The sequence below is a fragment of the Oryzias latipes genome, chromosome 20 (genome assembly GCF_053564925.1).
Source record: "Oryzias latipes strain Hd-rR chromosome 20, Olatipes_Hd-rR_3.1".
Classification (NCBI taxonomy): Eukaryota; Metazoa; Chordata; class Actinopteri; order Beloniformes; family Adrianichthyidae; genus Oryzias; species Oryzias latipes.
The window spans coordinates 8,923,616-8,939,584 of NC_136256.1; the positions used below are offsets into that span (position 1 = coordinate 8,923,616).

The following is a 15,969-nucleotide window of genomic DNA, read 5'->3' on the forward strand; positions in this document are numbered from 1 at the left end:
GCTTTAACGTACAAGCTTGATTTTTTCAGGGCATGTTCATCAGATGGAAACCTACAAAAAAGTCTGTAGGTACCAAGCTGTCAGTCGCACAGGAAGTCTGCTATATTGATGTCAATATGTCATTTTTGCTCTATTTTGGACATTTGCAGGCCTCCTTCTAGAACGAACTCCTCCTAGAGATTTGTGAATAATGACTCCAAACTTTGGTTTTGTAAACTAGACACATGTACGATGTTAAATTGCAAAGCTTTTAAGTTTTTACAGAAGTTTGTGACCGTGGAGGCGCGTAGAAATTCGACGTTGTTTCGAAAACACGCCATGAAAAGAAAAATGGCCATTACTCAGCCATGCATAATCCAATCTGATCAAAAATTGATATGCATGATTGTAGTCTGACTCTGAACACATCTGCAGTGAAAGAATCTGGAAAAAGTGTAGCGCCACCTGCTGGCAAGAGGAAATGACATGTTTGACTTGGAGCATCACTGCTCCGAGTAGGATGAGCCGACACACCTGAAAATGACGTCCACCTGTTGAAAAGCCATTGAAGTTTACTCTGACAAAAAACCATAACTTTCAATGCGGGGGTGTGGTCGTGACAGAGCGGCAAAGTTGGGCGTCTCGCCATGCACACAAAAGTTGCTCTCACGTGCACATTCCTTGTCCAATCTCACTGAAATTCAATGGATATGATGAGGCTTCCATTCTGAACCCATGGATATGACAATTCTGGACGAGCTCCATAGCGCCACCTAGTTATTGAAAAAAACAGTTTTTGTCGCATTCTTCCCTATCTTTTCTCTGCGCTTCGTCCGACGTGCATGAAATTAAAACTGGAGATACTCAGAAAGGTCCTCTCTCATCATCTAAAATTTCATGGGTGTACATCTGACGGTGCCTTCATAAGGCCCCCCCAAACAGGAAGTGGTCAATTGCACTTACTCATAAAACAAAGCTTCATAGCAAATCAGCCGTTTGTCTCAGGAAGCTGAGATTTCAGAGTTAGATGCCTCTTACAAATCTCCAACATTGATAGATAGCACTATAGGGTCTACGAGAAACTTCATACCGGTGTTTTTCCTATGCAATTTTGGACTGAACAAAGATTTTTAGCATAAATTCTGTTTAGGTTATCAGCACCAAAGACTACACTTTAATAGGCATTTATGTGCTACTGCTTCTTGAAAAAATTCAGAATGATTGAAGTTACAGGTGAACTTTTAGACAGCATCTCATCCAAAAAGGTCCGAAAACGTCTTTTTAGGCAAAACTACAAACACCTATCATTTTTCATAGCTTAATCATCATATATCAACACCATTTATTTTTTTAAATGTAGGGATCTGTGTTTGCTGCCTTCCATATTTTTTTCAGACGTCCAGGTGAAACAGATGATTTATAAAAAATCCGGATTCATCCCAAAACCTGTGCTTTTTCCGTAAGGACTCCAAACAAGTGTGTTTTAAAATTACTTATGCTTCAACTTTCCACACCAAGTTTCACACGCATATAGCTAAACATGTCTAAATGCTTCTTGAATATTCTTTACAGATATAAAATGAACTGGTCAACTGTAGGACCTAATTTCCTCTTACATGATTCAGCATTTTCCTCATGCTGCAGTCTGCTCTGTTGCTGGAGTCAAATTTCACTCCCCCCCCCCCCCCCCCCGCCACACACACACACACACACCAGCTGCAGGTGACAAGAGTTTAGCCACAAGAGGGAGGCCAGAAACTGCTTTTTCATTTGTTTTGTATGTCTTTTATAGATTTTTATGAATAATCATTGCTTTTCTAGTCTTTTATCCTTTTTTAATCAATGCTGCAACTTCTTTTCTTTTCTATACATCCAAAGAAATTAAACTACAACGACAAAAACCAGAACATATAGCAAATGTCTCTAAGATGATTGTGTATATACAATATGTACCACCTTTAAACACCAAAGAAATAACAAATCTTTCTAATAAAATCACAAAAAATGGAACACAAAATGTAAAACCCAAATTAGAAATGGCAATTTGAAAAAGATAATTTTTTCACCCTGCTAAAAGTGCACAATTGTAAAAGCTCTTTTATATAGACAACTGTTTGGTTGCTTAGAGCTCTAAATATAAAAACAATGCCTTTATGGACGTGGCACGGATGGCACGGATGTTCAGCAGGGTAAACCCCAGGAAAGCGGTTGGACCTGATGGAGTTCCCGGAAAGGTTCTGCGGGCCTGCGCCGATCAACTCTCCCAGGTCTTCACAAAAATCTTCAACCCGTCGCTAGCTCAGGCTTTCATCCCTGCTTGCCTGAAGCAATGACGTCACAACCCCTGATTGGGAAAAGTTTCTTGTGAGAATTATCTAACAGAATCACCCACAAAACATTTTTTTAACACAGACATAACACAAAGAAGACAACACACCACCACTTTGGGATTGGAATGTAATTTTATTAGATTTTAACCCTTTGGAATCAAACTAAAAACGGAGCTGTCTGATTGGTCCATGGGAGAACTCATGCCAATGGGGCAGAAACCCAACAGCCAGAATGTTCCCTAACGGACTAATGATCAATACAATAATTACTATAAAATGTTCTACACATACATACGGAACTAAACGAAGTAGAACATCTATTATTTCATGAAAACATTAACATGTAATCAACCTACTTCATCAAATACGAACGATAAAAGGCATGCTGGGAAACCATGAGTGAAGCAGCTGGTCAAGACATTGATGTCAGGGTGTATTCATCTCAGCCGTCCCTCTGCTCGACCCCTGCTGGACGACTGGAGAATCACACCCCACAGAGTATTTTGCTGAAGCCTGCCGAATTTGAGCAAATCAGTTCTTTTTAGAACTTCCTCATTTCCTCTACACTTCGATCTTCGACGCCCCTGACCAGCAAGGAAGACTACCGGACCCCCAGTGAGAAGAACTCGACCCGGTTAGACGCGCCGCACCAGGACGCCTTCAGTTTGACTGTAGGTTTGTCACCACCATTTTGAATTTCCCCGCGACTTGTAAACGAACCGTTACTTTAAATCGACCATCGAACCTTTTTTACATGGCCACAATGACTACTCACCTTCTGATAATCAATTTTATTGAATAAAAAACCGTAAAAGTTGTTTAAAATCGATAAGACGAACGTAAATAATTTGACCTTTTACTTCGTTGAACCGGGAGTGATCGCTTCCATTATGATGCGAACGTAAGTTTTAAAGACTTTTTAAAGCAAACCAACCGACGAATTTTCTTTTTAAACGGACACAAACGTACAAAATGACATGTAGAATCGATTCTGATCGACAAACAACAAGTTTCTATCCGTTTCAGAGATCGTTTTTTTGTAGTCTATCCAACCGCGGTCAAGTGAGCCGACATCTGTGGAAGTGCGGTCACGCCAGCCGTCACTGACTCTTTGCATGCGCGTTTACATCATAGTTTACGGTACACACGTCCAGCGAGCTGGAAAGACGGCATAAGCGCTGATATCACCCATATCAGTTACCCATTATAGAAATGACATGTACTGTACTCTGAAATAAATGAGAGTTATTGCATGCCCTGTATGGTTATTTAATGTAAAAATGTTTTCATTTGGATTGCATGTCTGTTCATTCCATAATAAACCACCAGAAATAACGTGTTTTGTCTGAAATATAATCAATCAGACACATTCTAAAAGTATGATTTAACACTGACAAGAGTGTTTTGTGGGTTGTTGAGCATGACATGGAATGGTTCACATGTTCTATTATGACTATGTAAGAGGAAGCCTGAATTGGTCTAATATGTCAATATCTTTACTTTTCTACAGTCAATTTTCATCAAACTTGCTGTGATGATCATGAACATCATTACCAACAATAATCCAGTGAAAGTTTTGCGTCACCTTTGAAAAAAGTGGTATTTTGGATGGTTCACATGTTTTACTTTAACCACAAAGGCTGGATGCTTAGGAGAACTATAACTTTAATTTCTCTGATATTCTCCAGTCATTTTTCTTCAAAATTGCTGGGATGATCATGAACATCATTATTAACCATAATCCACTGAAAGTTTTGTGTCACCTTTGAAAGAAGTGGTATTTTGAATGGTTCAAATGTTCAACTATGACTATGTATGAGGGAGGATGAATTAGACTATAATGTCAATATCTCTAATACTCTCCAGTCAATTTTCATCAAACTTGCTGTGATGATCATGAACATCATTACCAACAATAATCCAGTGAAAGTTTTGCGTCACCTTTTGATAAAGTGCCCTTTTGAATGGTTCACAAGTTTTATTTTAACTATACAAGCAGGATGCTTAGGTGTACTATAATGTCAAAATCTCTAATTTTCTCCAGTCAATTTTCTTCAAACTTGCTGTGATGTTAGTAAACATTATTACCAACAATAATCCAGTGAAAGTTTAGCGTCACCTTACAAAAAAGTAGCATTTTGTAAGGTTTACATATTACACACTGTCTGTGAATGAGGAGACCCGAATTGTTCTATAACTTTAATATCTCTAATTTTCTCCAGTCATTTTTCTTCAAACTTGCTGTGATGTTAGTAAACATTATTAACAACAATAATCCAGTGAAAGTTTTGTGTCACCTTTTGATAAAGTGCCCTTTTGAATGGTTCACAAGTTTTATTTTAACTATACAAGCAGGATGCTTAGGTGTACTATAATGTCAAAATCTCTGATTTTCTCCAGTCATTTTTCTTCAAACTTGCTGTGATGTTAGTGAACATCATTACCAACCATAATCCAGTGGAAGTTTTGCGTCACCTTTTGATAAAAAGCCCTTTTGTATGGTTCACATATTACACTTTAACTACATTTGACGGAGCCTGTATTAGACTATAATGTCAATATCTTTCATTTTCTCCAGTCACTTTCCTTCAAACTTGCTGTAATGATCATGAACATTATTACCAATAATAATCCAGTGAAAGTTTAGCGTCACCTTAAATGTAGCAACTTTAGAAAGAGTTGACAGGACCAGATGTGATTTTACTTGGAGTTTCTTCATTTCTGCTTGATTCCATTCCATGTCATGCTCAACAACCCACAAAACACTCTTGTCAGTGTTAAATCTCACTTTTAGAATGTGTCTGATTGATTATATTTCAGACAAAACACGTTATTTCTGGTGGTTTATTATGGAATGAACAGACATGCAATCCAAATGAAAACATTTTTACATTAAATAACCATACAGGGCATGCAATAACTCTCATTTATTTCAGAGTACAGTACATGTCATTTCTATAATGGGTAACTGATATGGGTGATATCAGCGCTTATGCCGTCTTTCCAGCTCGCTGGACGTGTGTACCGTAAACTATGATGTAAACGCGCATGCAAAGAGTCAGTGACGGCTGGCGTGACCGCACTTCCACAGATGTCGGCTCACTTGACCGCGGTTCTATCCACCATCTTTGTAGTTCTCGTTGAATTATTCGAACATTGTTTTTACGGTTTTTAAACCACATTAACAAGCGAAACTCCTTTCTAATTGATTAAATACATGTCAGTTCACATATAATACCTTTTAAATGCCTGCTGACCCGTGAGTATTTCCACTGAAGATCAGTTCCAACCTATTTTGTACTTTTTAGGTTTTAGGTTCAATTTTCAGTGTTTAATAATCTCATATAGGACACATGTTAAATTTATTTGTGTATAAATGTTTTCAAATAGTCAATTATTAGTGTATGGCAGCCACTATGAATATATTTGCAGGAACACACACAGATCTTAAAATGGCTGCTTGGCCTGCTGATTGATTTTAAAGTTCTTAGTAGTTTATAAATATTTTTATGGTCTTGGGCCTTCATATTTATCTGATATGATTTTAAAGTATGAGCCCCTGTGGACCCTGAGGTCCTCTGATACAGGCCTTTTGGTTATCCCACACACGGCAAGGCCTCATTCAGTTGTAATGGACCTCCTCTATGGATTAGCCTCCCAAAGAGCATTTAGCATTTTATGTCTATTAAAGTTTATGTACTTATTTTTTTTTAATAAATGTTAATTTTTGTTATTTCTTTTACATTTTATTTGTAACTCCAGAGTTTTCCTCTGAGGGATCTTCCACACCAGTGACTGAGCCTTTGTCTCGACAACATAGAGAGAGGAGCTGTTTGCTGGTTTTTCCAGAGCACCTTTTTTTTGTAAGCCATTAAAGAGTTTGGTAAAGGTAAGTTAAATTTGCAGTGTTTAATAATCTATTATAGGACACATGTTACATTTATTTGTGTAGAACTATTTTCCAATAGTCTGAATATATTGTTTTATGTTTTTGATTATGGGTCTGTGTGGTATAAATGTATTGCTTTATGTATACATAATAGAAATGAGAATCTTATTTTAATGGTGGTTTCATTTTTATATCTTTTTTTTAGATGCCACGAAAGAAGGGATTTAATATGCGTCGCACCAAAGTGTGCAAGGTTCAGGAAGAAGGTAAAACTTCTGGTTGTGTGTGTCAGGAGCAAATACAGAAGCCTTTGATTTCTGGAATGAAAGTAAGATTAACAAATTCAAGTGATAGTACAACATCACTTACATGTTGTGTTGTGGCTGCAATCAACCATGTTGTTGCCCCAGTGTGTACATGGAGGGACGCTGATGTTGATAATATTAGAAATGAAGGTGTGCAGTTGGTTTGTTCATTTAATGGAAGTGATGGATGTATAAACAATTCCAAAAAGTTATTCAAGGTTTCTGAAAAGCTCAGTGTGTTTGGAAGAATTTGGGATGTTGCTATCAATGAGCCTGTGTATTCTAGTGATTCAAAGAGTGAAGATTTTTCACTGTTGTATGAAATGATGCAGGAGCGACTGATGGAGGAAGATCTGTGTTTGTTGGATTTGCAGGGTTTCGTTTGTGCTGTCATTCATCACAAAGAGTATTTTGTTGTGGTTGATTGTGGTGCACGAGATTCATCTGGAATGTTTTCTAATATTGGAACATCTGTGGCTGTTTTCAACAGTTGCTTTAATGACTTGATGTTGCACATTTGGAACTTGAAAAAGTCTTTGAATGCAGAATGGTTTGGCATTAGTTCAATGTTTGTGAAAGAAGCTTCTTGGGATGGGTGTAATAATACATTTGGTTTGGGAGCAGAGGATGCACGTGTGAATCAGTCAGTTTTGGGCAAAAGACAGACTGGTTTTATAAAAGAACATGTTCAGGAGTTAAATGACAAAATTGTGGTTGGCGAACAATGTAAAGTGTTAATGGAATGCAAAAATTCATTGAAAATTGGAAAAAAGGGCAATAATTTAAAAAAAAAATCATCTTCAGTGATTTTAAATGAAAACAATTGTAACAGATTTGACACAGAACGTTGTGTAAGGGGATCTTTTCATCAAGGAGATCGGCAGCTTCAAAACAGAGGTGTGCAGTGCATGGCAATAGCCCTGGTGAGTTTGGCTAAACACACGGATCGTAGTGTTTTTGAGTGGGAGGCAACAGACTTGGACCATGTTGTGTTTCTTGGTGATCAGCTGTACTCCTCGGTGTGTGAAAACAAAATCATCCCTGGAAATTTGAAGTTTTTGTCAGTACCTGATTTGCCCATGGATTCTGAAATTGATGGTAAATTATTTAAGTTTGAATATGGTGAATATGTTTCTGGGATTGTTAATGTGAGTAATGGTAAATTTGTTGACAGTGGTGAAGTGATAACTCTTAAAAAGGGACTGGAGCACATGCTTGTCAAGTATAAAACATGTTTTTTGACCATAGGCAGTAGTACTTGTGCTGTTATTTCAGAAAACGGCCATTATGCTGTGGTGGATTCACATGCACGCAGTGGTACTGGAATGGCAGATGTAAATGGAAGAAGTATTATCATGTACCTTCCTAGTCTTAATGATTTATACAATTATATTTGTTGCTTGAGTATTTCACTTGCAGGGAAAGAAATGGCTTTTGAAATTGCATCCGTTGCTGCGACTGACAATGATCATAGTGAGAAAAATAAACAAAGTGTGCTTGAGAAGGATTGTAAAACTGGATTAAATACTGAGTCACAGTTTGGTTTTGGGTGCAGTTTAGATGTTCAAACTAGTTCCTTACCGTTGCCTGAAAGTAACAGAAAGCGTAAGCTTTTAACTGGGCAATGTGAATCAAAGAAGACAAAATGGTATGATGCTAATGAAGCTAGTTTGGATGTTGAGTTTATTGGTGAAGTTTCATCAAAGAAACTTGAGTTTTATCCTGTTGATTTTGATGTTACACAAGCATTGTGTAAACAACTGAATGTGCATTGTGAAAACACTGCATGTGCTAACCCTCTAGAGGTTGGCATGTTGGGAATTCCATGTCAAACTGATCATATAGTAGCTGATGGCAATTGCTTTTTTAGGGCTGTGTCCAAAGTTATTAGTGGTACTGAGAAAAATCACATAAAGTTAAGACGTTCAGTTGTTACACATTTACAAAAAAATGTTGGAAATTATAGTTCTCTTTTGAGATCTGAAAATATGTCTGTGGATGAATATCTCAATGTTTCTAAAATGAGATTTTCTGGTAGTTGGGCTACAGAGGTTGAAATTCAAGCTACAGCTGACTACTTGGGTGTGAGTGTGTATACGTATCACAATGAACGTTGGTTGAAATATGCCTGTCAACGTAAAGCTATCTCTAAACAAGGCATATATCTGCAAAATATAAATGAGTGTCATTATGAAGTTGTAACTTGCGTTCAAATTTTTCAGCAGCAGCGTTGTTTTGGGTTTTGTAAATCTATGGAAAATAATATTTTGGGTCATATGAGGCAATGTAAAAGGAACTCAGAAATGCTTTCAGAAGGAGATTGCAAGAGTGTTAAACATAGCAGGTCTGAAGTTGGTGATTGTAACGATGTTTTGTGTAGTGCATTGGTTAACAATGATCACCAAAACAGTGAAATTGTGCAAAGTAATAATTTAGTTGAAAGTGTTTTCAGTTTTCATCCATTGTCATTCGAGTCTGCAGTTTTGTTGTCAAAACATCTGGATTTGGATTTTGTGAAGCAGAATGAAGACATTCCAACTAATAATGTTACGCTTGGTTCTATTTGTAAGACAGAGGTCCTATTAAATGATGGCAATAGTTTTTTCCGAGCTATTTCTCGAGTCATTAGTGGTTCTGAAAAGTGTCATAGAAGAGTTCGACTGGCTGTTGTTAAGTTTATGCTAAAAAATAGTGACATTCATATGAAGTTGCTTTGTCAAGGATATGCCACAGTGTCTGAGTACATTCTGAAGTCACGTATGAAATATGTTGGCAGTTTTGTATCTGAGATTGATATTCAAGCTACTTCAAATTTTTTGGGAGTAGAAATTTTTGTACACAATGGTAGCATATGGAGAAAGTATAATCCTGTGAACAAAATACTTGGAAATCAAGCAATTTATTTGCGGGAATGTGATAAATATTTTGAGGTTGTTGTTTGTGTTCATTGTAGTGGTAAAGCTGGATGTGCCAATTGGTGTAAAAGCAATAGTATTTGTTCTGAGAAACCACTGCTTAGACGCCGTTCTTTTCAACCATATGTTACTTGTGATTCAGTTGCTGAATCTTCTTTTTCAAAGTATCTAAAAAAAAGGAAATCGTTTTACCAGAAAGTGCAGTATCAAATAATTGAACTGCATAAACAGAAGAAAAAAGATATAAGTAAAAGGAAATATGCATCTGATTCTTTGCATAGATCCAGAGCATTGGAATTGAGTAAAATAAATTATAAGGAAAATGCTATCTATAGAATGTGTGTTAAACAACGTAGTTCTGCAAAATATAGAACTGATGTATTACACAGGGATCGTGTTAAAAATTTGAGTAAAAACAAGTATAAATGTGATTTGTTACACAAACATAATGTTAAGGAAAGGAGTAAAAGAAAATATCAGAGTAATGATACTCAAAGAGAAAATGTTAAAGCATTGAGTTCTAGAAAATATCAGAGTAATGATACTCATAGAGAAAATGTTAAAGCATTGAGTTCTAGAAAATATCAGAGTAATGATACTCATAGAGAAAATGTTAAAGCACTGAGTTCTAGAAAATATCATCAAGATCCTCACTTTAGGAAAAGTGTGGTGGATGGGATCAAATATAAGCGACAATTGAATAAAAAACAGTTGGAAGAGTTTGATGTTGTTATGAAACAATTTTTGGATAAAGTTAAAGATGGACCTGGGTTTGTTTGTTGTGTATGTCATAGGTTGTTATTTGAACATCAAGTCTTACATTGTAAAAAAGAGTCGTACAGTAATGCAGGACTTGGACTTATCGCTGATCAATGTATCACGTCTGATTATTTGCATATCTGTAAAGGAAACTGCTCAAAAAATTGTGAATGGATGAAAACATCAAGAAGTAAATTGTGGATTTGTTACACGTGCCATGCTAAAATCAAAAAAGGTAAAGTACCAGCTGAGAGTGTTAAAAATAACTTAGAACTTGAACCTATACCAGCAGAATTGGCATGTTTAAATCAATTAGAACAACATTTAATAGCATTACATATTCCATTTATGAAAGTGTTGGCATTGCCCAAAGGTGGGCAGAATGGCGTGCATGGACCTATTACTTGTGTTCCTGCAAATACTGAACAAACAACTTATTTGTTACCACGCATGTCTATTGAGGGTTCTCTTGTGCCTGTGAAATTAAAACGGAAGCTTACTTATAAAGGACATTATGAATATCAGTATGTTGATTCGGAACGTGTTAAGCAGGCTTTACAGTTTTTACAAAGCCATAATTCTTATTATAACAACGTGAAATTTAATAATGATTGGATTAATGGTTTTTGTAAAGAAACATCTGATGTGGTAGAAAAAGATGTTGAATGCACTGCAAATGTTGACGATTCAAATGTTTTAGGAGATGAACTTCTGCATGATAGACAGCAGCATTGCATGTTCCAGGACACTTGTCTAATGCCAGTAGACATTGGTCAAGAGGCTTTGGATCAATATTTTGATCACATTTTGAATGTAGCTCCCGCTGAAGGCAATAGTCCGGTGAAGTTGTTGTCCGATATTACAAATGAGGCTAAATGTTTTCCTGTGTTGTTTCCTAAGGGTGGACCAACATTTCATGATGGAAGACAACATCCTTTAACTCTATCACGATATTTTAACAACAGGATTCTTAATGCTGATTGTCGTTTTGCACAAAATGTGGAATATATTTTTTTTGCCCAATATATGACAGAATTAGAAAAGGTCGTTTCAAATGTTTCGATTGCAGTAAGAAAAGGTAAGTATGATTTTAAAAATAAACGAGTAGTTACTGGAGAGTTGTTGAATAGTGATGATTCTATTAAAAGGATGTTGGAATTTGATGATGGGTACAGATTTTTAAAACCAATCAGAGGTACGCCAGCATTTTGGCAGGCGGCCCAGAAAGACCTCATGGCTTGTGTGAGGCAGCTTGGAATCCCCACATGGTTCTGTTCATTTTCTTCAGCTGATATGCGGTGGAAGAATTTACTTTCCTGCATTCTGAAGCACGAAGGTAGAACTGAAACTGTGGAGCAGTTGGAATGGGCAGACAGATGTGAGCTTTTGCGTCGTAATCCTGTCACTGCTGCTCGGATGTTTGATTTTCGTTGGCATTGTTTTCTGAAAGAGGTTCTTATGTCGCCTGCATGTCCTATAGGAAAAATTAAGGATTTTTTTTATAGGGTGGAGTTTCAGCAACGAGGCTCACCACATCTTCATTGCCTGTTTTGGATAGAGGATGCACCTGTAATTGACAGAAATACAGATGCTGAAGTGATTGCATTTATTGATCGTTATGTGACTTGTGAGTTACCATCAAATATTGACTTACTGGAAATTGTTACATCTGTGCAAAAACACTCTGAAACACATGCGAAAACATGTAAAAAAAAAGGAACTGTGTGTCGTTTTAATTTTCCTAGACCACCTTCTGCACGTACGTTCATATCACGTAGCACAAGTGCTGAAGAGACACAGTCTTGTCAATGTGTGTTATCAGAGAAAGAGTCTTGCAACTGTAAAGAAAATGCACAGACACAGCAATTGAAGAAAAAAGAGGCTTCTGCATTGATTGCACACATTAAAGCTGCTCTCTCAGCTGATGGGCCAACTTATGACAATGTTGAAGATTTGTTTGGATCTGTTGGGTTAAACCAAAGCACATTTGAAACTGCATATAACTGTTGTGCTCGGAAAACCCATGTTGTGCTGAAACGTCAGATCAATGAAGTTTGGATTAATCAATATAGCAAGCCACTGTTAAAATGCTGGAATGCTAATATGGATATACAGTTTGTTGTCGACGCATATGCATGTGTTGTGTACATCATTTCTTACATCTCTAAATCAGAGAAGGAAATGGGTTTATTATTGCAGTGTGCACAAAAGGAAGCAAGCAGGGATGGAAATGCTTCTGCCAAAGAGAGTCTAAAAACATTAGGCAGTACATATTTGCACAACAGAGATGTATCTGCTCAAGAAAGTGTTTATAGACTGACAAATGCACATTTGAAAGAGTGCTCTCGGAAAGTTGTGTTTCTTCCTGTTGGTGAAAATACTGTTAAAATGAGTTTACCGTTAAAAGTACTAAAAGAAAAAGCATCAAAGCATTCTGTTAGTACAGATGATATGTGGATGACAAGCATTGTGGATAGATATAAGAACAGACCTAAGAGTGATGATTTTCCTTCAATGTGTTTAGCAGTATTTGCTTCCGAATTTCGTGTGTTGTCAAAAAATGAAAGTGCTGCTAAGCGAATAAAGTTGAACAACAACACTGGATATGTTGTGAAAAGAACCCGCACACAACCTGCTGTTGTACGTTACGTTAAGTTCTCTGAAACAAAACAGCCTGAACTGTTTTATCAAAGCAATCTGCAGTTGTTTTTGCCATACTACAGCGATAGCCAGCTGAAACCTCAAGGTTTTGAAACGTATCAAGACTTTTTTCATAAGGGCACGATAAGACTTGGTAATTCAGGTCTGCAGTTGGTAAAGTCCGTGGTAACATTAAACAGAAGTAAATTTGAAATTGATGGTGATAAATTGGTTAATGCTCAGCAAGGGATAGATAATGCTGGTGTAGTTGAAGATGGCTGGTGTGAATTATGCCCTGAGCAAGAATTGGAAAGACTTGAGTGTCAAGAGTTGTTGCAGAACCAAAAAAGTGTAGATGATGAACAGGAATTTGATATTCCTGATTTAAGAGTTTCAGCTCAACATAGCCATTTCTTTCAACTGAATAAAACAAAAATGCCTCGTAGTGATGGCTTGGCTTTAATTCGCTCTTTAAATGAAATTCAGATGGATATTTTTTACCAAGTGAGAAAATGGTGTGTGGAAAAGGTTTTGGGAAAAAAGCCAGAACCATTCCACCTGTTCATAACAGGAGGTGCAGGGACTGGTAAAACTCACCTAATTAAAGCAATACAATATGAATCAAATAGACTATTGTCTCCTCTTTGTCGTCATGTAGATGACATCTGTGTTTTGTTGACAGCTCCCACAGGAATTGCTGCGTTTAATGTACAAGCAAGTACTATACACAACACTTTCTGTATTGGTAAAGATGTCCGCTTACCTTACACACCACTGGGTGAGGAAAAATTAAATTCTTTACGTGCCATTTACAGCAGTTTACAGATTTTGATAATTGATGAAATATCCATGGTAGATCATAATTTATTAGCATATATTCATGGGCGTCTGAGGCAAATAAAGCAAACTGGTAACTCTGCATTGTTTGGAAATGTTTGTATTATTGCAGTTGGGGATTTCTTTCAATTACCTCCAGTGAGAGGAAAACCATTGTATGTAGAAAATGTGGGTATGGATCTTTGGTGTGGTGTGTTTAAAATTGTTTGCCTGGAAACCATTGTACGCCAAAAAGATCAGGAATTTGCCAAATTACTCGGCAGAGTTAGGACACGATGCAAAGGTACTGAAATGTTAAAAAGTGATATCCAACAATTGAAGTCACGTGAAACGGGAGAAGGCAGCGCTGCTTTACATATTTTCCCAACTAATGGTCAAGTAAATCAACATAATTTAACCCATCTACATTCATCCTGTCCAGATTATGTAACTATTAAAGCTCAAGATTATGTAAATTGTAAGGAAACAGGTAGACAAGTGTTACTAAGTGGTAATCATTCAAACGCTAACAATACTTGTTTAGCAGGAAGACTTCTTTTGGGGAAAAATGCACGTGTCATGCTTTGTAAAAATGTTGATGTGGCAGATGGTCTTGTCAATGGTGCATGTGGAATTGTGACTGATATTGTCTATAGAAACTCTGACTTTCCACAAATTGTTTTTGTGAATTTTGATAATAAAGACATTGGAAGACAACGGAAGAAACAGTATGAAAATCATCCAGGGCTTGTCTCAGGTTCTGTAGCCATTGTTCCAGAAGAGGAACGACTCACAGGAAGAGGTGGTCTGAGACGTCAGTTTCCTCTAAAACTTGCTTGGGCTTGTACTGTTCATAAAGTTCAGGGTCTTACCATTGATAATGTTGTTGTGTCTTTGAAAAAAACCTTTGCTCCTGGGCAGGCTTATGTTGCATTAAGCCGCGTAACAAGTTTGTCTGGTTTAATTATTCAAGATTTTAAGGAACAGGCCATTTATTGTAACAAAACAGTTTCTGAATATGTGGCAAACATGCCTCAATATCTAATAAATAAAGAAAATCTCACTTCTAGTTCATGTGACTTTAGCATTTTCCTTATGAATGTGCAAAATTTAGAGTGGCATGTAAAGGACTTAGCTTTGTGCACAAAACAGTTACATGCTAACTGCATAGCTGTAACTGAAACATGGCTTCCAAATGCCCCTTTTACTGATGCATTGAACATCAGTGGCTACAATTTTTATAGTATGCCACGCTCACTGTCTTATAGTGGAGTAGATCCTAGACTGAATGTCATTAAAGGCTTAAAACACGGTGGTGTTGGAATGTACACCGTTGAAAATATCCTGTTTGAACATGTAGAGGTACAAAGTGTAGATATTGAATGTTTAGTGCACAGATTTATTAAATCGAACATAGTCGTGGCAGTTCTGTATCGTCCACCATCATATGCCATTTCATTATTTAGAGAGAACCTTAAGAAATTAGTCGATCTGTTGGAGCCCCTGGGTGATACCATTGCTATAATGGGTGATTTCAATGACAATCTAGTAAACTCGAAGACAATAACTGATTTCATGGCACATAAAGGTTTTATTCAACTGGTTTCTGAAAACACAACGTTAAAAAATACGATAATCGATCATGTGTACTTAAAAACAACAAAATATAAAGTCGAATGTACAGTTGTACAAACATACTTTAGTGATCATGATGGGATTCTTTGTCGTTTTAAACATGTAAGTGACTGTTGATGATTGTGGCGAAGGAGAAAGGGACATCTTTATCTCTTTTAAGTCACAAACGTCTGACTTAATATAAAACGTCAAATGTTGAACTAAATACATGCTGGTGTCAGTTATTGTGGCGAAGGAGGCGGGGAGAAATGACGCATCTGCGACATTTTTATCTCTGTTAAGTCACAAACATCTGACTTAATGTAAAACGTCAAATGTTGAACTAAATACATGCTGGTGTCAGTTATTGTGGCGAAGGAGGCGGGGAGAAATGACGCATCTGCGACATTTTTATCTCTGTTAAGTCACAAACATCTGACTTAATGTAAAACGTCAAATGTTGAACTAAATACATGCTGGTGTCAGTTATTGTGGCGAAGGAGGCGGGGAGAAATGACGCATCTGCGACATTTTTATCTCTGTTAAGTCACAAACATCTGACTTAATGTAAAACGTCAAATGTTGAACTAAATACATGCTGGTGTCAGTTATTGTGGCGAAGGAGGCGGGGAGAAATGACGCATCTGCGACATTTTTATCTCTGTTAAGTCACAAACATCTGACTTAATGTAAAACGTCAAATGTTGAACTAAATACATGCT

General features: G+C 36.9%; 1 protein-coding gene across 1 annotated transcript; it reads left to right on the plus strand.

Annotated features, from left to right (window-relative positions):
- Positions 1-2,757: 2,757 nt before the first annotated feature.
- On the plus strand, positions 2,758-15,529 carry LOC144988283 (uncharacterized). The gene is made up of 3 exons (XM_078938553.1): positions 2,758-2,980; positions 6,072-6,198; positions 6,404-15,529. The coding sequence occupies exon 3, from the start codon at positions 6,404-6,406 to the stop codon at positions 15,383-15,385; it is 8,982 nt and encodes a 2,993-aa protein (XP_078794679.1). The 5' UTR covers positions 2,758-2,980; positions 6,072-6,198; the 3' UTR covers positions 15,386-15,529.
- The last annotated feature ends 440 nt before the right edge of the window (positions 15,530-15,969 follow it).

What these genes read in the sequence shown, in the direction of transcription:
- LOC144988283 (XM_078938553.1), top strand. Translation starts at nt 6,404, where the DNA reads ATGCCACGAAAGAAGGGATTTAATATGCGTCGCACCAAAGTGTGCAAG.